Raw genomic sequence first — 25100 nt, 5'->3', positions numbered from 1 at the left:
TCTCATATATTACGAACAGCTGCGGATGCACCACTCTGTTAGAGCAAACGAGGATTCGTCGTTAATCCACCCTCGCAGTTAAAAAAAAACTCTTGCTGCACGCAAGCACAGAAAGTGAAGTGCATCTCCCGGCCTGTGTAACATGCCTCTTCCCCCCCTTCTCAAAAGAACATGACAACCCAGTAAAAAAAAAGTGATAGGGTTGTAACGTAGTTAAACCAAGTAGACATGCGAAAGCATGTGTTTAGCCTGGCAGACTTATGGTTTTGCTTTGCTTGGTCATGGCATGTCTGGCGACGATATTAGTTTGATAGTAGTATTAGTTGATGAAGACCACAATGCACAGCACACAGCGCGAGAGTGTATATCAGTTCGCTAGTAGTATTAGTTGAAGAAGATGATAATATGCAATGCACAGCGCGAGAGTTTGTTGCAGTTTAACACGAGGCGCGATTGGCTGCAGCGATAGCATAGTGCTCTCGTGCAGTGGACAGCGAAGCTGATCTGTTTGCGCTGCCGCATGTTCAAATCCCAGACGCGGCAGTATTTATTTATTTATGCATGGTTTGGCCAAGGTCACCCTCAAGGCCAAGCTTCACACTCTCTATGAGCCGGTTAGACCATGGAAGTAGTGCTTTTGCACTGAAAGCAATAAAAACAGCCTCATTTAAACTGTAGACAATCGCTGGCCAACATCCTACAAGATCAATTCGTGCGTGCATGCGTGTGGACCGGCTGGGCCTCAAGTGAAAGAAACTAGGTGGGCGGAATACAGAGACCACTTGAAATGACACTGCAGCAACGGTCAGTGACCAGCCAGTGGCAACAGTTTACAAGTTTGAATAGTAGAATCCATGTGGTATGCCTTGCTGGCCTAGCTGGTCATGCGGCATCTGTCGGTGTCGCCAGCCCAATTAGCTCTCCATCTTCTGTATTGCTACTTGCATTGGCAGTTAAGCTTCCTAAGCTGTGATGCTATGAATGCTACATTCCCATATTCTATACACACAGTACAAAGGCCTGAATGACGCATAACTTGTTCTGTGAGTTGCTTGTTGAGTTGGACCGTGACATGGCGAGAAAAAAGGAAGGCCGTGCTCACGCCAGGCAAATAGCTGTGCTGCACACCACTTGCCGCCTTTCCTGATTGCGATGACCATGCTCTTCTTGCCAGTGAATGCTATGTGCAAGACGCAGCCACTGGACATGGACACCATTCACGCACTCAAGGTGGCTTATCATCAGTGTGTCATCCAGTGCACGCTGACGTAATTGACGACTATGCGTTGATGTGCTGGTTCGAATGTCTGTGTTCACCACTAGGGAAATCATTGTCTGCATCGATACAACCGACTGCAGTGGGGATCAGGTATTGCTCTAGTAAGGCAGGGTTCATGGTCCCACAATCGATGAATGACGCTGTTGAACACCCTTGTGATCAGGTGCACGTGTAGTTGTGGTAGCACACTGTTGATGTGCAGCTGGCCTGATGTCACCTCAGATGACTTCGCTGGTGCGGATGATGAGGCCCATACCACCCATACCACAGAGCCATGCACTGATGAATCCATTGTAAACAAAATACAAGCACTCCACGGCTGTTAGGAATCTGGTGAAGATGCGGATGATGTGGAGGCCAACATACAACGAGCTGCTTCAAACGCGATTAGATATGTTGTGCCATTAGCATCTTGGTGAGGAGCACACAAGTGCACTGGAGTGCTAGCAGTGCACTGTGATAGACCCTGCAGGCCTGCTTAACAGGATTTTTTAAAGAAATAAACACCACTTTTGTCTGCACTTGTGTCTTTGACTGTAATGTGAGAAGTCCACTTACTACAAACTTCAGTTACAATAAACACAGTCTGAGTGACAGTCAGATTCGTTATAAGTGGGCTCAGCTGTACATGTGTGGTCGTAACTTAAAATATGGTAAGCTACACATTCATAAGTACTGACGCCTCTCAGTGCTTGTTTAGAATTTTTCTTTTGAAGATAAAAGCACAGGCCTAGGCAAATCAAGCTTGTATGGACCGTCATGACTCAAGAAAGCACTGTAATTCTGTCCTTTGTTTCAGCAGATAGCTTTAGCCACTTTCCACAAAAAGTGGTGTCCGAATTTGGTGATATTTGTAGATCAGGTGCCAGATTGAGACATCTCATCAGATGATGAGTCAAACAAGAGTACAGTGAGCGTGAATTATTCTTTTCTAAGTGATGATGAAGGAGGACATGACTTGCATCACTATGGTATGTCCATTTTTTAATGGTGATAATGACATATTGGGGGGGGGGGGGGCAGGCACTCAGTTACTTGGGCTTGTTTGTCTCTAGACTGGAATGGAAAATATTCTTTCAAAGACTGTGTGCTGGTAATATTTTTCTTTTTATAGCCAAGTGATAAGTGCGTTATGCTTCTGCATTGAGGCTTGTGAAATTAAGTTCAACATTTTCAAATCCTGCATCTTCCAGTTTATTAAGGGTTTTACCAAGGTGGAATACAACCTTATACTCCTTTTTGGTTGAAAAACAATAAGTACAAGACATAAATGGCAGCACAAAGCATGACATAAAATGAAATTCACTGAAAAAAATAAAGATTTAATTTTGTTCTTTGCATTAAGGAGTATAGACGCCTAATTTTGGTGGCTTGTTTTCTTTTTTTGTGTGATGCGTAAGGAATTACTATATGTAGGTCGCCACATGGTATATGCCTATGGCCAGTAAATAATTTATAATGGAATTTTCTTCTCATGCTGTTTCAGTTTCAACAGTTCTGTGACTTCAAAATTTCAGAGGTCACGTATGATATATTTGCTGCTTGTTCATTTGTTGTTATTTGAGATCTTAAGGCAGGTTGCCTTTAGTGTTCCAGTGAATTAAAACAGCGAAGCAGCTATTATACTGTAGTTTTTTCAGTAGAAAAACTGCAAAATCAAGCTGCAAGCTTCGTCTCCAATAATTACAGCCCCTATCAAAGTATCACTGAGATCACTGAGAAGTGTTAAGCACCAGAAGAAAAAAATTTAAGGCTCAAAATCATCCACACTTATCTTCTATAATCAAACAGGCATTGATAAGTGCAACTATCTGTTGGAGCCAACCTACACCTCGACTCGGCATGACCAGTCGAAAAAAATTCGCGAACATGACTGCAAAACGAACACTTTTGCAAACTCATTTTTTCCAAAAATAGTGAAAGTGTGGAACTTACTTCCAGAAGAACGTTTTGGTCTGCGATAACCATGATTTTTATTCTCAGCTGTATTTATGAATGTAACATGTTTTCATTTTTTTGTGTTTATTGTTTTGCATCACCTTGATGCTGACCCTGTTTTTGTGCGTTCTTGCGAGTTATATTGAAAATTACATCTTTCCAAAACTGTTTCCCCTGCTTACCGGTAATGCCCCCGGGCGACACAGGTATTCTATAAACAACAAAAAAAAAAGCCCATGAAATTGTTGCTGCACAGTGATGCTGAGAGTTCCCCAAGGTGGTGTCCGAGAGGGGTATGTAGAAGGTCCACTTACATGAAATAGTTCAGTGGCTAGTTCCTCCGTGGAAACAGTCGCTCTCATCTTGCAGACCACCCAGAAATTGAGCCCAAGTCCTTCACAACACCAGGTTTTGCGGAGGCCCACTCACAGGACTACATGTTCATGGGCTGCATAGAATTCATTAGCAAGGTGGGTTCATGTGCTGGCAGATGTCACATGCCATGCCTGGCAAGTTTTTATTTGTCCTTTCTGTTTTTCAAATAAGTCTCATGGTGGCATATTTTATTTTCAAATTTTTCTGTTCCTGGTGGTGGTTTTTGACTTGCTTTTGACTGAACTTAAATGGCGTCAGTGGCAGGCTCCTGCCAAGGCTGCAAGCAACAAAAAAATAGCCCGGAACATGACAAACATAACTTGGAGTTGCATGCTGCGGCATGTTCAACGGTGCTTTTGCTTGGGTAATGAACTGCGCTTACATGATGTCAGTGTTTTTATTGTACCTATAAATGTACACAGTCAATCGCAGGTACATCAAGTTGTTCATATCTGTCAGACAAAACACCCCCTTAAAAATACCGTGCACAAGTATAGTAGTAGAAAACAGCGGCCCACACTCCTGCAAGTCGCGCTTCTCCTAATGGCTCTCCCACAATCACTTTTTATGTGGGGAGCCGTGTCGGCTGCATAGTCTGCGCAGCTGCCAGCAGTGCTAGCGCTGTAAAACTGCATCACAAGGTGAACGTAGGTTGTGTTTGAAAGTAGCCTTCGGTCTCATACTCATCTACTGCGTGACACCACTGTGATGTGGAAAAACAGGCATTTGACACATCACTTGTCATACTGTGAAGCCAATCTAGCTGATCAAATTCCTGCAGCGGTCCTCGCGTGGCCTGCTTCTGTCTTGAAGGTGCTGTGTAAATCGACTGCACCTTAGTTTTCATGAGATATTATTGTGTTTTTAGTGTACCAGTAACATGACTAGACCTGTTATGATAGGCTATGGCTGGTTCCAAAGCACCATCCCTGCGGCTTCGATTAAAAGCCATACAGGCAGAGCGACACCCAGTGAGTGTCGTGCTGCCAGTACATGAGCAGTCGGCATGTCATAGCAGGATGCATGCCGCTAGCATGGGTGCACCGTAATCATTCTTCTAGATTGCATACAAGCTTACATATTTTCATGTGGATTTCATTTTGTTGAACTTGTTAACATGAATGAGGGATGTAGCTTTTAAAAGGTGCCTTCTAACTTGCTGGTGTATGAAAAGTTGGCAAGTCACGATGGGCATGAAATGAAGCTAACGACTGTGGCAGAGTGCCTTTAAAACCAGCCCTAAAGATGCATAGGTGAGGGGTACAGGGGGCTTAGAGATGACAGTCCTGGACGTGGCCCCGCTGGAAAACTGTTGCATGCTTCATTGGTGGTTCAGCTGTGGATGCCACTTCCCATCCTTGGGCACAGCAATGGCTCTGCTTCTGTAACAGCTCATCCTTCACGTTGAGCGGTAGAAGTAGAAAGGCCTTTGCGCACATAAGCAGCTCTTGCCTGCATCAGAATTTCATTAATTTTAGCTAGATAACATGGCAGAAGAGGTTGACCACCAAAGCATGGTTCATATTATTCTGTCTGCAGCTGTACTACATGTTCAGTGTGCTTGAAGCTTCCATTGGCGCAGAATTGTCAGGGAATTTGTATCTGCCCCCAGGTGAAAACTGGGCCCTTTCATGAGCACTCAAACCAGTTGTGGAATATCAGCGGAGTCCCCAGCTGGGCCAAGGTCAATGCAGGGCTCATAAAGATGTACAAGGCAGAGGTGAGCATGCCAGCTGTGCTGTGTTCAACCTTGTGTTTGTCTCAGCCTTAGGTTCAGTGTAGTCTGGATAGTGGCGGGCTTTGAAGAGAGCTGGCATAGTGAGTGTGAATATTGAAGGTAGACAGAATGGGGTCTGCGTTTGGCCAGTGCATTCTTTCCAAACATTTTCTCAACTTAAATCAAATTCTCACATTACAGAAAAGAGCCATTCGTATTATAACACATAGCAAACCCTTTGACAGATCCACTCCACTATTCTGCAAACTAAATATTATGCCATTCTGTGCTGCCTGAGATTATAAACTAGCCTGTGTGGTCACACACGTTCTTAATCATAACATTCCAGTACCTTGTTCTGATTTTATACATCTATCCCGTCAAACAAGGAATCATTTCTACCACTGCTCTAACTTTCCGATTATTCATGACGACGACGGTATGCTGCTGCCATAATTTGGAACAAGCTTCCAGTAGACTTCAAAACAGGACACATTTCTATCACCGAACTTAAAAATTTCTACCGATGTGACCTAGTATGAGACACCACTATAAATTAATATTATTTTCCTTTCACTTCAGTCTTTGTTATTATATATGTAACTACTGTATAATTTCTGCTGGGAAAAGCTTATTCTGATGTGACCTCATTTTAAATCAGTGTTATTCTAAGTGAATTTTATTTTTCACCTTTTTATAAATTGTATGTATGTGACTATTGTATAATTTCTGTTGAAAGAAATGCATTCTAAGTCTGTCTCGCTATTTTTTTCCTGTGCTTATTGGATGGGCCCAAGTCTAGCCGCACAGGCTAAGGGTCCAGATTTTTCACATGTATGTTTTACTGACTGCACCCAGCGAAATAAATTGAATTGAAATTGAATTGAATATCTGAAAATTTTGGGGTGTGTTCATTATGTGGGGGAAAATACTCAGAAAAAATTTGAAGCAGCAAAAAATGGGACACAAAGTAGGCTGATGGAATAACTACTTCATCCAGTATTACTGACCTTCTAAAATAAAGCAGAATGCACTATTGAGCAGAGTTTCTGTGCTTGAGAGCATAGTCAACAACTTTAACCTCGAATTCGCATGTATGACTTACATATTGGTCCATAATGCTGTTCAACGACAGCACTACTAGAGTTCACTCCAGCACAGCTCACAGCATTTAGCACGAAGCCCAACCGAAGCAAGTTGCTACAATACTTAATGTGGCAGATCAAACAGAAAACCTCTTGTGACTAGGTGTGGTTTCTGTTGCTTATCAGATTCCTGGTGGAAGATTTTATTGGCTAATCATCCCATAGGGGGATGTATATAGTCCTGACATTCGATAGATTGCCCTTTATTCTATTGTGTAGTTGTTTCGGTGTTCTAAGAGGACACCTGCTAGCATTTACTGTCATCATGAGTAGGCTGTGGGCCAAAAGAAAGAGATGCGTTTGTTGCATGAAAGAAAAATAAATTGGACTTTGTGACAGTGAAAGTTGGGGTTGCATTCATTACACGAGTAAATACGGTATTCCCCTTTAGTGTCTCCTTAAGTAAAATAAAAAAGTTGTTGTCTGGAAGCTTTAACTCATCTCGAATTGCCTTTGATAAGGCATTAAGTATGTGTTTTCTTTGTACACAGGTCCTGGGGAAGTTTCCAGTGGTTCAGCATGTGGTGTTTGGCAACCTGCTGCCATTCAAGCCTCACCAGAAACTGGCCAAACAAAAATAAGACTGTTTGCACCAAGTCACTATGTGGGATGTTAGCATGTTACGATCATTTGCCATGCTGGGAAATCTCCATCATAGTCAAGCTAGTTTTCGAAGACTATGAAATCTGTGGTAATATGCAGGAAGAATTGTGCAAATTTCTGCAAAACACAAAAGCTTTGCCACTCACTGTGTGGGTCATTTGCCATGCTGGGAAATCTCCATCATAGTCAAGCTAGTTTTTGAAGACTGTGGAATCTGTGGTAGTATGCAGGAAGAATTGTGTGCAAATTTTCTGCAAAACACCAAAGCTTTGCCCTTCTTATTTGCTTTACATTTTTGCATGATGTCCCTCTCAATCGTCAGTGCTTGTTAGAATAAAAATAAAGTTGGAAGGAGATGTTTTCAAGTTCAGAGTTATTGGTACCCATAAAACCAGTCTTCTCTCCACACCATGGAGTGCATTGCACTCACTCACATTATGTAATGCACCATGCCAGTGCTGTGGCTGCTGCTCTTCCCATAACAAAAGAGAACAGCCACGAGCAAAAAGGCCTCTCATCTTGTTCAGGCTGCATGGCAGAAATTCCATTTTGGCTGTGACAGAAAGAAATGTGCTGCCTGTTGTGCATGTTGCACATTACATAAGAAAGTGAAATTCTTTTCAGCACTTCAAATCAGGCAACTACAGCCTCGGAGCAACGAAGCAAGGCATATCAAACTGTCGTTGTTTACTATTAAAGGCAGAGGGCAGGCTACCATTTTGAATGCCAACGCCTTCATGAACATCATTCAGTGGCTCGCATGTTTTTTCATCCTTTCTAAAGGAATAGAATAGCCTGGTGTTCGAAATCAAGCCGAAATCCACCTTTTTTGGAGTTTGCAGTCACTCTCTTTCCTGCTGTAACAAATGATTTTGAAAGCAAAACTCAGAATTTAGCCACTATTTGCCAGCAGCGTGGCAATGCAAGAAAGGCACATGGTGTGTTTTATCGAATGCTGGTATGTTTTACATGGTGCTTTTTTTACCATGTCTGAGGGTGCAAGTTGTTATATTCTGTGCGGCTACTTTCTGTCCGGATATATAAAGTTGTTTATATTGAACAGTCAAAACATCCCATGCGTAAGTATAGCACTGCTGTTGACGTTTTTAGAACTCTCGTTGAGCAGAACATTGGATATAGTATCAAACAGTGCCTGCTCCACACCCCTGCAAGTGGCGCTTCTCCCAATGGCTCTCCTTGTCACGTGTGGGACACCTGCCGGCAGCGCTAGCTCTTCAACACCACGTCACAAGGTGAACGTAGGGTGTGCTTGACTTCGGTCTCGTCTTCTATGTGACAGGCATTCAGGACTCAGCTTGTCATGTGGTCAAGCCAACCTAGCTGATCAAAGGCCAAGTACGTAGCGGAAACATACTGTACCTTAAATTAAACGAGAGGCAGTGGCTAGCTTCAAAGCACCGTCTGTTAGTGGTTTCAATGCGAAGCAGACTAGGCCTGGTGATACCTAGAGAAGTGGGCAACTGAGACGTGTCGCTACACGAAACTCACTGGTTGCATGGGTGCACCGTATTCTCGCTTCTGTGTTACAGATGAGCTCGTCTGTTGCCATGTTTTACACGTCGAATGCCCACCCTACTTGGACTGATTGTCCAATAAAAAAATATATCGGAACTATTCTGCAGTCTTCTTCGAGTTCGGTATATCTGGGGTACACTATTTTGAAAATAGCATATTATGACTGAACCATTTAGGACTAAAAGCATGTGCAAGGCTTTTTAGGCCATCACATTTCCACAAGTTGTCTACCAATAGTGAATGATGTTATGGGCTCTCGGAAAGGCCCCGACATTTGATGTGCACACAAGAGCTAGATGATGTAACCTTGCACATTAACCGCCAGTGTCCTTGCCTCCATAAAACCTGTTCTCCAGCAACCAGCTCAGCCAGTGCTTCTAAACTGGACACAAAATTCCAACAAGTCCTTCAACCACGTTTTCTGGGAGGATGTGGTTGACTTGTGGGAACATGGGGCAGGGAAGACGGGGGAATGTGCATTATGTGGGGCAGTGCGAGCTGATAAATGATATCACAGGCCAAGATGGCAGCCCCAGGAATTAAACAGGGCAGCTAGGCCTCGCTACATGTGGGCAGGAAAAAGTGGCTCAAGCAGTCTCTGCTGTTTGTAGTTTTTCTTTATTGTTCGTTTCTGCAGAAAAACAGCACATTAGCAATTCCCTCTGTACATGAGAGAATATGAGTATGCTCACGACTCGTGACTGGTGAAGGAATGTGTACACTGGACATGAAATGCACCTTCTGGCATAGTGGCAGCCTTAGGTTCAGCCCTAAACCGTGACAAGGTTTTCCTTACTAGGAAGACTGGACAAGGCTTTACAGCCTGCTTTTGTATGACAGCATTTAGGAATGCAGGATATCATTTGTATCTAAGCCTAGGTTGAACATGTGCACAAACACATGCAGCGTAAGGCTGACCATGGCACAAAACTTGTCCTTTATTGTTAGCTCCATGGTCAGCCTCAAAATAAACCTGCAAAAGTCATCTTTAGAGAACTAGCCATATATTGGTTAAGGTGCTTGACTTCAAATATGGTGAAATGATAAACCGTTGCAGACTTAAAAACATGCTTAACAACATCTACTCATCAAATGTCGTGCCACAATAACACATATGAAAATGGGTGACCACAATGCCATACTTGCTTGGCTTTTACGAGAAGCACATGAGTTTTAGTTAGTTGGCAGCGACTAGAAGATAACAAATGGTTACTTCAGCTAAAACAAAAAAAACAAAACTATACACATGCTGCTATAAATTTTCATAGCAAACAAATAAATTATAAATTATTCAAGCTAGTGTACTTACTGGTTAGAGCACAAGAAATTACAGGCTTGCACTCTCACTGCTGCAAGAAGCTATGAACGGGAATTTTGGCACTTGACTGCTGCCACACTAGCAGTTTTGTATGTTCACAAGAACAATGGAAAATCTTTTGTAAATGCTTCATTTTCAAGCAAAAAGCAATCCCCTTGGGAAATGTAGCGTTTTGCTATGAGGCGTAACTACGGCAGGAGGTTCAAAGGGGAACGGGAGGCCCTGTCTTCTGAAGAAGCAGTAATGGTGCCGATCATGTGTCCAGAGACTTTAAGGACCGGCATGATGAGATGCTTCCACATCCCTACTACTGCAGCAGTATGGGCAATGTACACGTCGGTTTCAGTGTGCATTCAATGACTGCAGCTGCTGAACCAGACATGGTGCAAGAAATCCGTGAGTAAGGTGTTAACACAGTTTATCAGTGAGTGTACAGACCCAAACAGCCTCCCACAATTTTCGTTTAAAACATTTCTGCAAACCATATATTTCTGCCAATCAGTATGGTGCTCTTGTTACATCTGCAGTGCACCTGGCATCCCCGGAAGAGCACTGTGATTCAAGTTTCAAGGCTGAGGGTGACTGAACACATCAGGCACTTGGCACTCTGTCAACTGTGCAAGCATCAAAAGGGCAATCTCTTTGCAAGCACTTCACTGTGGCGAGGCACCAGTTCAGTGTGCTCCAGGAAAGTGACACCTTGGAAGCATGACCGCTAGGTGTGCCCGACAGAGTGCGCAAATCCAGTCTTAGGCTAGGCATGACACATGTTTAGCATTGTTACCACTGTTACTGACATGGGCGCAATGTGAAGCACAGCATTGCTTACAAAGAGAATACCTTGGTGCAAAGAGACTGCTAAACCCGCACAGTTAAGCATTCGAGATTTCGACAATGTGATCAAAAACAATGCAAGCTATCTCACCACATGAGACAAATACATGCACACCATGAGAACTTGAAGCAACAGTGCAGCACACTTTTGCACTCCAATCACAATTGTAACGACCCCTTTTTATTGCAAAGCATGCAGCTTACTTAAAGCGCCACTGAGGACAATGCCATTCAATTAATGGCTCGTTCTGACTATGCCGACGCTTGTCCAGCAGCAAAGGACACTTTCATCACCCACAAAATTGGATATAAGAGTATGCCCACCAGTCGATCCAAACCCGTGGCATCCTTACCGAAAAGGATGGGTTGCCACTCTTTTCAAGTGGGGCAGTGTGGCAAGGCACGCAGTCTACTTGTGAAATTGGCTAGCGATGGCAACACCTGTAATCTCATGTTCCGGTACTTTCTAGCTTATAAAAGCTCCGTTTTTGGCGAGAGTGATCTCTTTGCCATTAGAATGCCGCAGTCTGCCGATACAGGTCAGCTTCAATTTGTCCTCAGTGTCCCTTTAGGCAACTCTGGCCATAAAAAACAGAAACAGTATGTGACAGGCAGGGTGCTGAACCAAAATCACTTTGTTCTGGAATTTGTTCCGGGTTCAGAAAAAATAACATGGCATGAAATAGTCCATGTTCATTTGTCTATGTTAAGAAAGCAGCAGATTCTTATATGTCTGTTTTAATGAAAACAGGTGGAGCTTTGTTCATCTATGCATAAAAAAAATGTTGACATTCAGTATGCTTAACAACTTGTCATGGAAAAACTTGCCCGATACTCCACGTGTGTGCAAGCCTATTATACTTAAGTGGCATGGGCTGAGGCGCTTAATTTTTAAATTTTAGTTTGTGTGCATACCTGGGACAACATGTGATAGTTTGTCATATTTATCATGGTGATCTGTCTCTTTCTTAATTACTTGACGTGTGCCACCCTTGATTGCCCATAACCATTGCTTTAACCATGTGGCTGTGTGCATAAAGTAGGAGCACAATGAATTCTTTCAGGACATGCTCAAATGGCACACCACAGTATTACAAACTACGAAGTGTGAACATCACTGATGGATGATGGATACATAGTTTTAATGTAGAGACGTCACTGACGTATGCCCTGGCGTTTCCTTTAGGTCCTATGTATGCACCTCTACAAGATTCATCCCTTGAAGGCAGCAGTCTTGGAACATTGCCAATGCATTTAGCATGGACTGATTTATATAACTGAAGGAAGGTGCTCACCGGGAGGCCTGCACTTCTCCGAGCTAGCATAGATGCCATAAGAATGTAACTGCCTTCTTGCGGGGCAGCAGGTAGCAAACCAAGCTTTTTCTTTGCTCATGAGTGTGTATGCTTTAGTCTCATCATCATCAGCCCAACTACATCCCATTTACCTCCAAATGACCCTGCCCTAAGCCAGTTGCGACCACCGATCCAAACTTCCCAATCTCGTCCGCTCATCTGACCCTCTGCTTTGTTTGCCTTCCTTTGGAATCCACTCCACTGCCCCAAGCGACCATCGGCTACCTGCTCTGTCCGTTAGATGCCCTGCCCTTCCTATTTCTTATTCTTCATCTCTCATTTGGTATATCATTAACTTACATTTGTTCCCCAATCCACTCTCTTCTTGTCTCTTAATGTTACACGCATCATTTTCCTTTTCATAGCTCACTGTGCTGTCCTTATTAATGTGTTCGCATTAGCAGCCCTATCATGAAGAAAAGCTGGCGTCCGTTGTGTGTGAATGGGTATGTAGTGTATTGACCCTGTTTAAATAAATAAATAAAAACCTCCCATACTTGCAGCCGCAAGCGGGATTCGAACCCGCACTGGTGTGAACAGATCAGCTTTGCTGGCTGCTGCTTTAGACCACTCAGCCATTGCTGCAACCTCTCATCACACGTGCTAAACTGCTAGGCTCTCGTTCCGTGCTCGCAAGCACTCGTTCGCGCAGCTGTGCACACAGGGTGCTATAAATCCATGGCACATGCAATAGTTTGCGTCTGGAAGGTGTCCGGAGTGGTTTGCAAGTGATTTGCCTTAAGTAGTGTGGCAGTTTTAATGCTCTGTGGAGGCATAGATCCAGCACCTTCTACTATGCATACCAGATGCAAAGCGACAGCAAAAGAAAGCATACAGAATCAAGGAGGTGATAATGCTTACGCACTGTCATCTCATTTTTTTTTTTAAGTTACATTGGCCGGGCCTCCAAGTTTCTGCCACACTGATGAGTACTGGCAAGATGCTACTGTTATATATATTCCTCTTGAAGGATATTAGTCAGCTGCTATTCATGACCCGAGAGTCCATGCCAAACACACTCTATCCCATTCTTATTTGCCTAGCCATTTCCTTCTCACGACATGTATCTGCGGTTACTACATGCCCACTAGATAGATCTATTCCCATGTCCAATAACTCGCCACCTATCGCAAGCTGTTGGTCCCTTCCCCTTTGTTTAGCCTCCACATGCAGTCAGTGCACAACTAAAAGCGCCATAGAAAAACACGTGACTTCAAATGGAAACTTATTTTTTCGGTTTCATTCCAGATACGAAAAGTTTGTTAAGCATTCTGGTTCAGGTCCAGTTTTCATAGCTTTTCTTCTTTTGGTTTGGGTCCGGTTTGATACCCTGGGAACCAAGCACAATGCCTTCACACAGCTGCATTTATTTGCATCCCACCAGCATTAACTCGTGCTAAGCTAAATGACTTGCAGAGTATACAGTCTTAAAACCAGCCTTAAGACATGAAAACAGACATAGGATTGCAAGCTGGAGAAGTTGAACTTTAGTCTGAAGCACCTGAGTGGTTTGTGTGGCTTTGACTCAACTACAAGATCACTTAACACAGTAACATGAAAAGTTTTTCACAAAAAGTAACAGCTAAAGGTTGATGAACAACCTTCTGACGTTAGCATTATTAAAAAATATTTAGCCAAATGCGAAGCATTCCAGACAACGACCAACCTTGTCCCACATATGGCTTATATTTTGAACAAGCGCTCAGAAATGCTGAGATCGTTCAGGAACCTGCAGTACTTAGCAGACCCAGAAGCACACCACTCATTATGTAAAAGTAGAAGAAAAAATAATACAGTAGCACTATTGCAATGCAACACAGAACAAGTTGAACGTGATGATGGTGGCGCGTTCAAAAGCAAGACTGTGAAGAATGCTATTTAACGGTCTCCGACTGCGGAACAGTCCTAGTACATAACAGCAGTGTGAGATTATACCTCAGCATTTGCACAGGGCAATGACTCGAGCATCAGCTTCTGCCCTGAACTAAACAGCTGATGTCTCAAGAGCTGGGAGGACAGCATGTTAAGGAAACCACACACCCAGGGCACTACGCAGTACATCACGTGGCCTGCAAAGCCTAAAATTTGAAAACTGGTGCCTTTGCCTTTTGCTGACAGGAATGCAGCATTTTTAATTAACACTGTATTCTTGCCCATTCTTGCGGCCCAGAATCCACTTCATTAAGAAAGAGTAACCCTTCAGCTTGTACTTGCAAAGAAGCAAAACAAACTAGATAACAAAAATTTAGTGCTAGACTTCTGCAAAGCATACCCACTCATCTCTATGAAGCTTTGGAGAAATCATGCAGTCCTGGAGGATCTATTGGAGGATAGCAAACTCAAGCGTCGCACTATTGGAAGTGCTAACCACTGCTTTTCTGCTCATTGGCACAAGCAGCTACAAAGGCATGAAGCAGCAGGTGAGTAGTTTAAAGAAACTGCGACCAAAAATGTCATTAGACATTTGGAGCTTAATCATTCAAGTCAATACACATATTGGAACTTACATATTGGAAGCAACACAAGAACATAACTGCTCACATATTTGTCTTCCTTATGCCTTTCAGAAAAAATGAGCAGTCAAAATATCCAAAGTGCATTAATGGCATAGTTGTGTGTATTGGTTAATTTAAAAGGCCAGAACTTTAACAGAATGTTATTTCTGAAAAAGTGATCTTGGACAAATGCTCCGCCATGCTCGACCAGAGCAAGCCACAAGGAAATTTACCATGCAATGCCGCCATAACGACTGCGTAACTCCCAACTTGTTCTTCCATCCGAGATACCCAGGAAGCTAACTACCATAATTACTCGCATGATGAGCACTCCATTTTATCTAGATGAAAAATGCATTTACTACTATCAACTTGCATCAATGGAATTTATTCTGAACAGACACGCCCCAGTGCACGACCGGCTGCAATGACAGTTTGGACAACGGTTGTGAATGGCACAATGGTGCTCCGCATGTGTATTGTGCGGCAATCGGTGTGAGACGATTTTTGCCTGGTCTGCTTGCCCGCTCACTTCACCACAGAAGCCGTTATGCAGGAACCGACCGTACTTTCATTTTCATGAGATGTTAATGTGCTAACGCAAACTGGTAACAAGTTTGAACCTTAGGATAAGTGGTGGCTAGTTCCAAAGAACTTTCTCCTCTGGCTTTGATGCAGAGCAGTATAGGACTGTATTGATATTCAGTGGCAGCATGCTACCATTCTGCCATCACCCAACATGCCAGTGGGTGGTGTAGCAATGCAAAAACCATGCCACTAGCCTGGGCTAGATGGTTGCTTAGAGCACAGTGAGACACACTACCAGTGTTACAAGGCAAAAACAAAAGCACTAGAGATGACACCACAAAAGTTAGATGTAGATACTTTTGCACGACAGGTTGACACAGCAAAACACCCTTACGAGACAGCAGTTTGTGATGTGCGCAACAGGTAGCGTCACCAGTACTGCCGCCATATCTGGCCTTCTGAGCTGCCATTAGGCATGTATTGCAAACTGCTTCTCTGCAGCTTGTGTTTGGATGTTATATATTTTTTTAAGTGACATGTATTTGAAACAGAGGAAGACATTTGTGTGAATGCTGACTCAAAAAAAAAGAGTCCAAGTGGGCATTCGAACTGGCAACTGTTGGTTTCGATTCAAAATATGAATTCCAACTGGTTTCAAAGATTTCAACTAGAATCCCAGTTGGCCTCTTCAAGCTGAAATTGGGTTTCCCAACTGGTATCTCAAATGAAATTGCAGGCCCCATTTGGACTGCCAGATCCCAACTGGATGCTTCATTTCCATAGTGTGAATCCAACTGGCTTTTCAGATGCCAATAGGAGTTCAATATCAAATGGGAGTTAAACAGAATGAAATCACCTTGCTGGCTCATTGGCATTATGAAAAATAGGCTTGTGTGAATATTCAATAATTTCAAATATTCTGTCAAATAGCAAGGTATTTGATATCTGATTTGATCCCAATGCTTGGTAATCAAAATCTCAAGGTATCTGTCTCAAGTGAATAATGTTTCTGGAATGCTTGCTTTGTGTGGTTTCGCTTCAACAAACCATCTTTGCAAAAAGTAACCAGGCAACGGGGTTTGTTTTAGCCACGTAGTGAAGCAATTATGGCACTGCTTAAGCGCTAAATATGTGTAAGAACCCTTTTCCTTCCCTTTCGAGACCTTTAGGTCTTCAGGGGTGCAATAATGGCTTCATTATCCGGCTGAGAAGCAAGCCCCACTCCCTTGTTATTTCGGGCAAAGGCGGTACCTCCCTGCAGGATGGAATCGCGGTGCCTGTGCAGTTAAAAGCAACAGCTGTAAAGCGACGCAATCGCAATTAAGACCAGCAGTCGGAGGCAAGTTGCAATCAAAAACGATAAAATGGGCAAACTTCCACGCTTTCCAGCTGCATGCAACCCAGCTAACTATCAAAGCTGTTAACCAAACTGCCAAGGTTCCTGCAGTTTCAGGTCCCGGCGTGACGCATGCTCCAGAGTTTACAGGAAGAATCAGACATCTGCTCTCATGCCACGTACCGCTTGTAGGAGAACGTGTCCATCAGCGTGAGTGAGCTGGGTATATGGTGTGCAGTTCGAATTTTCGTTATTGGAACCAATTAGTGTGCGTAATTTAGCAGTGACGCTGTCCGCCAATTTGTGCCCAGGTAGACAAAGCTCACCTTGTTCAGAGGCTGTGATTGTGTATGAACTGATGTTTTGTTTTGATTTTTTTTTACATGCTGAGCTCCACGAATCGTGGCGGGAATGGGCACTCGCATGAGAGACTCTCCCAATTTCAGATGGTTGTGCTGTTCCATCTTTTGTGTGCCACAAATATTCTAAAGATTCACTTCAGTATTATTCAAAGAAAATTACTATTTACTTCGGATTCTCTTCAAACAAAAAAAAAACACTATTCACACAAGTCCAATGGAAAACTTACCCAGCTGGCCAACCACTAGGAGGAATAAGGACAGTTGGTCAGATTTTTCAGCAGCGAAACAACTGGAAAAGATGCTACCTCTCTAACCAACCTTCAACCAGTTGTTTTAAAATATATATAATCTGAGTCTGGCTATGGCTCCTTTTAATTGATCGTCTCTGATTTTTTTATTTTATGGGGGCTTAATGCTCCAAAGTGACTCAGGTAATGAGGGACATCGTAGTGAAGGAATCCAGATATTTCGACCACCTGGAGTTGTTTAACGTGCACTGACATCGTACAGTACATGGGCCTCTAGGATCATGTCTTTCCAGTTGTTTTGCAATACAACTTTGCAACAAATTTCGCAACTAGGAAAGTGGAAGCCAATGGTGTTTTTTGAGTGGGACCTGCACACTGCTCACGACAAAAAATAGTGAACCAATTATTAAAGCTCCTACTTTGGCTAATTAGGTCACGTTAACTAATTCACTTCTTGTAAAAAAAAAATGGCACAGGACGATCATAATAAGCGTGCTGCAAATGAGAGTTGGCAGCTGTGCCCTCATGTAGGTGAGTTTCAGCAAACACTTTCAGAAATTCCTAAAGTTAGGGAGTTCAAAATAGTAAGAAAATCTTTTTAGGAACAAACTGTCAGCCGTGACGGATGTCAGTTACCATAAAATCGTAATTCGGTAGCTAACCGACTAGAATTCACTACATATTCAGTTGGCACGACCTGGTCGTTAGTCCCAGTGGGGAGTTTGAAGCCATGGACAAGATATGCCATATCAGTTTTTGAAACGAAGAAAAAGCCATTTTCTAAACCCTGCAGCGTAAGGAAATCTGACACTTTTTCCTGCACAAAACCAGAACTCGGTGCATGAAGCTCACACATTCCTTGGTGCAAACACGATGTTCGCTGGCGACGTTGTGCAGTGCCAATGGCGCCCAATTTGAACTGCCTATGCTGTTGTACCACGTCATGCACATTCCTTACCTTCGCCAGTTGATGCAAAGAACAGTCATTACCAACTGCATGCTCGTTAATTTTGAGAGTGACTGAGCAAAACAAAAGCACATGCCATGGCATGATAAAACAGGCAGTTCGAATTAGGTGCCGTAGTCATTGCGACACATCACCGGAAAATATCACGTCTGCACCAAGCTCGCTGCATCCCCATGCCAAGGTTCAGTTTTGTACTGGCTTTTCAGGTTTGTACTAGAAGAAAACGCAGGATTTCTTTGCACCGCAGAGCATTAGAGAACGGGTTTTACTTCGCTTAAAAACTGACATGGCATTGTCTTGTCCATGGCTTCGAACTCCCCACTGGCACTAAACACCAGACAGTGTTAATTTAAAGTTAATTAGCAAATTTTAGTTACTTCACTACCTAGTGCCTAGTTAAGATGAGTTTTATAGTAACTGATGTTCACCACAGCTGAAACTTTGTTCCTGGAAAGATTTTCTTTCTATTTTGAACTCCCCGGTTTTAAAAATTTTGGAAAGTGTTCGCTGAAACACCCGGTATGCTTTAGAAGGACGTTGAAAGAACCAGTTGGGATGTGCTTTTGAGAGATGGTTTGCAGAGGAGTGGAATGCAGGGGGAAGACATGACACTGAGATGTGGCTGCGAACATTGCATAAAAAATGCTTTATTGAAAAATTCTTAATTCATTACTTTGTACTGTTGGAAAATTATGAGGGCAGCCTTCTGCTCCGTGTAATATGAATAAGGTCAGGTTCATGAGAGAGCTCATGTCCTCTTCATGCACATTGTTCGTGGACCTCAGGGAGATTGAGCAATTTAACGCATACATGCTGGTTCCCATGCATGATAGGCTTGTCTCGGTTCTCATGGTGCAGCGTCACTTTGCCTATTCTGCTCAGTGCACCTGCCGTTGCCAGTCCTCGGGTGGTGCGCAAACACTGTGTGGCCCAGGTAATGAAAACTGAATGAGCAGCATGCCCTGCCCCCAAGCGGAAGATGCAAGACGTAGAGTAGGGCTACCACACTTCCTGTGTTATTCGTGGCGTGAAAGAAGAACAGCGTCTTTTGAATAGAGCACAATCACCAGGTCCAGCATCTCGCTGCTACAAAGGACAAGCAACAACACATCACCGATAAAAAGAGGACAGAACTAGTGCATTCGTGTGTGAGAAGCCTTTTTTTTTCCTCCTTTCATGCATGCACAGTTTGTTGGTGTCTGCAACAAAGAAGGACCCCAATGAAAAGGGAAGGAAGCGAGCGAATTAGTGTGTGAGTGAGGTATCCTTTTCCTTTTAGCGCATGTGCACATTGTGAGAGCATATGCTTTGTCTTTTTGTACATGCGCAACTTGTCCGAGTGTACAGATTTGAGGCGAGGGTCGGATGCTGTTTCACCGTAACAACACAATTACAACTACCGCTGCAAAAAGACATTAGCAGTTGTTTTCATTATTTAGACCATCACTGCTTTGGTGGTTAAACAAGTTTTCTCAGTGGGCAAGTGCCACTGGCTCCAAAAGGGGAGTCCCATAAATAGGGTGTATAAGTTTCAAGAAAAAGTGTGTTCAGTGGACTTACAGTAGTGAACAAAACGATATCATATTTCCAATTTTTTTCGTATAAACTCATAATATCATGCATGAAAAAGACACATTTGTTAATTTTTAGTATATTATGATGCGATAATGCCCACTTCTTCCACCAGTTCTTGGGAGGGTAACTGTTTTCCTTCAGTTTGTCTTTTATTTCTGTCCTTTCATAGGCACTTCTCATTACGTTAATTTTCCTAATTTTCCATCTGTTCTAAATAACTTACTATCATTTTCAACTGACACATTCTACAGTTGCATATTTTTTTAAGCACTGGGCGGAGTGTGAGGTTAACATAACATCATCAAGACTGCTCAAATACCAATTAACTTAGGCCGCAGCTATAGGATGAAACACCATCAGCTTTCACTCGATTTCAGAGTAGCGCAGTCCATGCCATCACAAGTTTTGAAGAGATATAGGTTCAGAGGAGGTTTAGCTTTTTTATCTTTTCAGAAGACATGCCAGAATGACCAAACAAGTTGTTGAGAAAGACATTGTTCATACGAGCCTAAAAAAATTCGTGTATTGGCATTTTCGACGATTTTGCCGTTATCAGGATCTGCAGCGACTCCATGGACTACGAGATGTCACGTGCAGTGTGCTCAGATAAACGAAAGGAGCCCAGCTTCAAACCTGCACTACTCTGAAAAGAGTTGGGTTTCCAGGATGATGTAGGTAAAGGAACACCTGGTGTGGATAGGTGACAAATGAAAAAGAGTGAATTCATAGGATGAATGGAATTTCTTGCCATGCAGGAATTATGGGATTCATTGCATATGTCACTCCGAACTTAAGGGGAGACGCGGGTCTTGAAATGGTAAAAAAATGCGAAAATTTTGACGTTTCAAAAATGGCATATTCAGGTAGAGTATACTCTAAAGTACCCGCCTACAAAGTTTCAAGGTCCGATTCGACCTCAAACTACTAAAAAGTGATATACTTGATGCTTCCGAAGTGTGAAAATGGTGATTTCAAAACAAAATGTGGCAGAACTCCATGCCCGTCACTTCCCGCAGCTGAGTCCTTGATGGCTGTAATCTTGGTTTTGTTCAAAACCTGGCGCTTGTCTCAACATCCCAGTATTACCTTACTACAGTGAAATCCTCTTGGAATGTCCATGTTTTGCCGCTTTCTAAGGCCTCTACAACGACCTCCGAATGGCTGGCGCGTGCATTTCAAATGTGCTTTTCTCAACTTTGTTTTTGCCAACATGACTAGCCTCACAGAAGTTTTCATTACATGTTTTCATTGTGCAATTTCAGTTATTCTTACACTGTTGATTTCAGAAAGAACTAAGCTATCAAGCTGTACTATTTTTTATGACTGTCAAACATATGAAATTTCGTGAACAGTTATGTCACCTAATTATATTGTTACGTGGCGGCCAGCCAAAGAAAGAGACACGATGATCGATGGCAATGAGATGATTTAATGGCCGCTGGCCTAGCGTGAGCGCTCCTGCCCGCGCCACTGCACAGTTCGTCCTTTCCCTCTTTCGTCATGCCGGCCTGCAGCTCAACTCGTCTAAGTGCTGTTTCGTGCGCTGTCAGCTCACCATCTTGGGTCATGTCGTCGACAACATGGGGGTGCACCCTGACCCTGACACGATCCGAGCCGTCAAATACTTTCCCCAGCCAGGTTCTTGCGACGACGTCCGAAGCTTCTTAGGGCTGTGCTCCTACTTTCTTCGATTCGTTGAAGGCTTCGCCGACATTGCACGCCCCCTCACCGAACTCCTGAAAAAATACGCCACCTTCATCTGGGGACCCGACCAAACACAAGCATTTTCCAACCTGATATTGAAGCTTACTACCACGCCAGTCCTGGCACGGTTCGATGTGACTGCTCCCACTGAAGTCCGCACAGACGCCAGTGGCTACGGCATCAGCGCTATTCTCTCTCAGAGGTAATCCAGACACTACCGTGTCATCGCCTACGCCAGCCACCTCCTCTCTGCCCCGGAGCGGGATTACTCAATTACCGAACGTGAGTGCTTAGCCCTTGTCTGGGCTGTTGGGAAATTCCACCCATATTTATACGGCCGCCCCGTTACAGTTGTCACTGACCAGCATGCGTTGTGCTGGCTCTTGCTTGAAATACCCTTCAGGACGGCTTGGTCGTTGGGCATTGAGCCTGCAGCAGTACGAATACTCTGTACTCTACAAGTCTGGTCGCTTGCACGCCGATGCCGACTGACTTTCCCATTACCCCGTTGGCCCCTGTGACAATACTGGCACTGATAGTGAGGACGCTCTCTATTCTCTCTCTGCCCTCGCTAACATGGCCGAAGAACAGCGCCATGATGCCGAGCTGCGTTCAATTATCGACCGCCTCCACACCACCCCATTCGACCCTCCGATGCGCCGCTTTGTGCTCCGTGATGGATTACCGCCGTACCACCGTACTGCAGGAGCCTTAACCAAGCTGGCCCAGACCTCCTCTTCGTTGTGCCCAAACACTTTCACACTGCTGTCCTCCAAGAGCTGCATGATCTCCGCACTGCTGGTCACTTGGGTGTCTTCCGTACTTACGACCGCGTGCGCCGTCGATTCTTTTGGCCGGAAACAAATGGGTGGCTGTTGCCACAGGCTATGCTACTCGTTATGCGATCACACGGGCACTCCCCACCAGTACTGCTACTGATGTTGCTGATTTTCGTTTCACCGACCTCATCTTACAACATGGTGCTCCCCGTCAACGTCTTACAGACCGTGGCCGATGCTTTCTCTGAAGAGTTGTTGCTGACATTCTTCGGTCATGCTCTACAAAACATAAGCTCACCACCGCCTACCACCCGCAGACAAACGGCCTCACAGAACGCCTCAACCTCACTCTCACCGATATGCTGGCTATGTACGTTTCTCCGGACCATCGTGACTGGGATATCCCTCTCCCTTATGTAACCTTCCCGTACAACTCCTGCCGCCATGACACTGCCGTTTACTCCCCTTTTTATCTTTTGTATGGCCGCGAGCCCGTCTTGCCTCTGGACACGCTGCTTCCCACTTCTACTGCTCTGCCATCTGCATACGCCCACGACGCCATTGCTCGTGCTGACCACGCCCGCCAACTCGCACACTCCTGGCTACTCGCTTCCCAGACCTCTCAACAGGAATTCTACAATCGCCGCCACCGTATGGTATCCTTCTCCCCTGGCTCCCTCGTCCTGCTTTGGTCGCCATCACGCTGTGTAGGACTCTCCGAAAAACTTCTGTCCCGCTATATCGGCCCGTACCGTGTCCTGCGCCAAGTAACCGCAGTAACCTACGAGATCGCTCCGGCCTTTCCTGGTGCCACGTCTTCTCAGCATCAGAGAGATGTTGTGCACTTTTCCAGACTCAAACCTTACGCCTCGCAGTCTCCTTCGCTGCCCTGATGCACACTGGGACGGTGCCTTTTCGACCGGGGGGCCGTGCAACAGATAATCTTCATAAAGACGTGTAAAAAGTGCGTGCGAAGAACGTGTGCATGCGATCTGCTCGGTGTTCGCTGTGATCTGTGCCCTGTGCTCCGGTCGTCCTTGTGCCTGCCTAGACTTCGGGCCACGTAACAATATTTTATAATTATGATGCTTCGACATGACTGATCAGTTTTATATGATGTTGTAACTCAATAACAATATAAATAGCGTAGATCCGCAAGGCAGGTATTTGGCTACAGCTGCATTCCAATCGGAACCAATAACTATTGAGGTAAAGTGTCTTAATGACCCGTAAGAAATTGCCTAATTAAGCTTATTTTTCCATAATATGAGAACTAATTGAGATACACTGAAACTAACTAAAACAGGAGGAAGAAATACATACACACCTAATTTCATCAAGATATCCCTAATAAAAATTTTTACTTTAAGGCCAGTGTCTCGCCTTAATTTAAACGGATCTTATCACCTGCCCACGTTAAACCACAGAGGCGAGAACGTTAACAGGCATGAAGGTGATTCTCCGCTCGTGGAGTTTTGTCATCTTGACTAAATTCAAGATACCATGGGCAAAGAGGTTCATCAGAGCAATGTTGAAAAAGTTAAGCCTCCATAGGCACGCAAGAATGTAAGATTTGGATATGTGTTTCAAGAGAAATACGACCCAAAGCACTCTTCTACGCCTGTGAAAAATTGGAAGAGGACAGTGGACCATATCGTCTGCTCAGATTATTTAACATCTTTGGATAAGCATCACACATCATCCAAGGGGCAAAAAAGCCAGTAGCGCTGAGCAGAAAGCTGAGAAGTTGGTGCAAAAGTGGAGAAACTAGACGTTCACTGACAGCTTCCTGGGCTCAATGCTACAGCGGAGTGAAGCAGTGATTGATCATGGCGATGCAGTGGGGGTGGAGCCTCCTCACATGCGGCGGTGCTCATGTAAAGAGGCTTCATCACGTAACGAGCAGCTCGTGATAAGTGCGCATTATCGATGCACCATGCGGACGGACGTGAGGGGAAGGAACATTTGTGCCTAAAAGGCAAGATGCGTTCTAAAAGGAAAGAAAAAAGACACAGCGACGCGCCAGTTAGTGTCCGAACCGGTGCACAGCTGGGATTGGCTCGCTGAAGCATGGCCGACAGCTGCAGTCGTTGTGTGCTAGTAGCGAAGCTCAGAAAACGAAACTACGCAGCGACAGGGCAACTCCGATGCACGGCCCCCCTTTGGGCTGCGTATCAGTTAACCGATTGGAGGGGCCAAATTTTCTCAGCTCGCGCGGCGCCAGAAACTTAATGTATCCAACCTCTATAGCCACTCTTTTGCGCGCCGGGAGCATAGGAGCAAGCCAAAGTTTGAATTAACCGAATTTAAGAGAAATTGCGGTACAAATTAAGCGGCTTTAAAATTCTAGCATTGAAGATATAGCCAGGCAACCAAAATTTGGAAATTTGTTTCAATTAACTGAAAGTATAAATTACCAGTTTGAATTAACACGAGTCTACTGTACATGCTTAACTGATCCACGCATTCCAGATGGAAGCTCCAAATAAAGCTTTCAACGATTTCTAAATATACAAGTAGAAATTTTCCAAGTGGAATGCAATTTTGTTTTTTAACTCGGCCGGCATCTGCAAGAATGAGCTAACAATGTTTCTAGCAGTAATAAGTGGAACCCTGACAAGTTATTCTGAATCTGATTTAAGACTGAGACGTACGCGTGCAACAATAAGCTTGGGTGCACAACTGGCCGCAATAACAGTTTTGCCCACAGTTGGGAGGTTTGGAACAACACCTTCTGCTTGCTACCGGTCGCAGTTGGCGTAAGGCCGACTCTCGCCTGACCCGCTTTTCCACTTGCTTTGCTGCCAAAGACATTGCAGCAATGAACTGTACTTTGATTTGAGCATGGCATTAATCTTTTGATGGTAAAATGATAGCAACAGGCCTTGTAGATAACCAGTAGCCAGTTGCAAAGCTCCTTCCACTACGGCTTCATTGCGAAGCACGGTAGGCCCAGCGACACCAAGTGAGCAGCTACCAGTGCGCTGTCATCCATTGTGCAGGTGA

General features: G+C 44.1%; 2 protein-coding genes across 3 annotated transcripts in view; one reads left to right on the top strand and one right to left on the bottom strand.

Annotated features, from left to right (window-relative positions):
* Positions 1 to 7422, top strand: part of LOC144115923 (serine/threonine-protein phosphatase 2A activator-like) — a 48532-nt gene extending 41110 nt beyond the window's left edge. For both annotated transcript variants that reach the window (XM_077650554.1, XM_077650553.1), the window contains exons 8-10: positions 3587 to 3687; positions 5205 to 5312; positions 6946 to 7422. In XM_077650554.1, coding sequence (XP_077506680.1) covers positions 3587 to 3687; positions 5205 to 5312; positions 6946 to 7035 — 299 coding nt within the window. In that variant the 3' untranslated portion in view covers positions 7036 to 7422. The remainder of the gene's footprint in view (positions 1 to 3586; positions 3688 to 5204; positions 5313 to 6945) is intronic.
* RpL35 (Ribosomal protein L35) overlaps positions 1 to 25100 on the bottom strand; it is a 170538-nt gene that overhangs the window by 115441 nt on the left and 29997 nt on the right. The gene's annotated exons all lie outside the window — the stretch shown is intronic.

This window comes from Amblyomma americanum, chromosome 1 (assembly GCF_052857255.1).
Source record: "Amblyomma americanum isolate KBUSLIRL-KWMA chromosome 1, ASM5285725v1, whole genome shotgun sequence".
NCBI lineage: Eukaryota > Metazoa > Arthropoda > Arachnida > Ixodida > Ixodidae > Amblyomma > Amblyomma americanum.
Note: the sequence above shows the minus strand (reverse complement) of the source record. Positions and strands in the feature narration are given on the sequence as shown.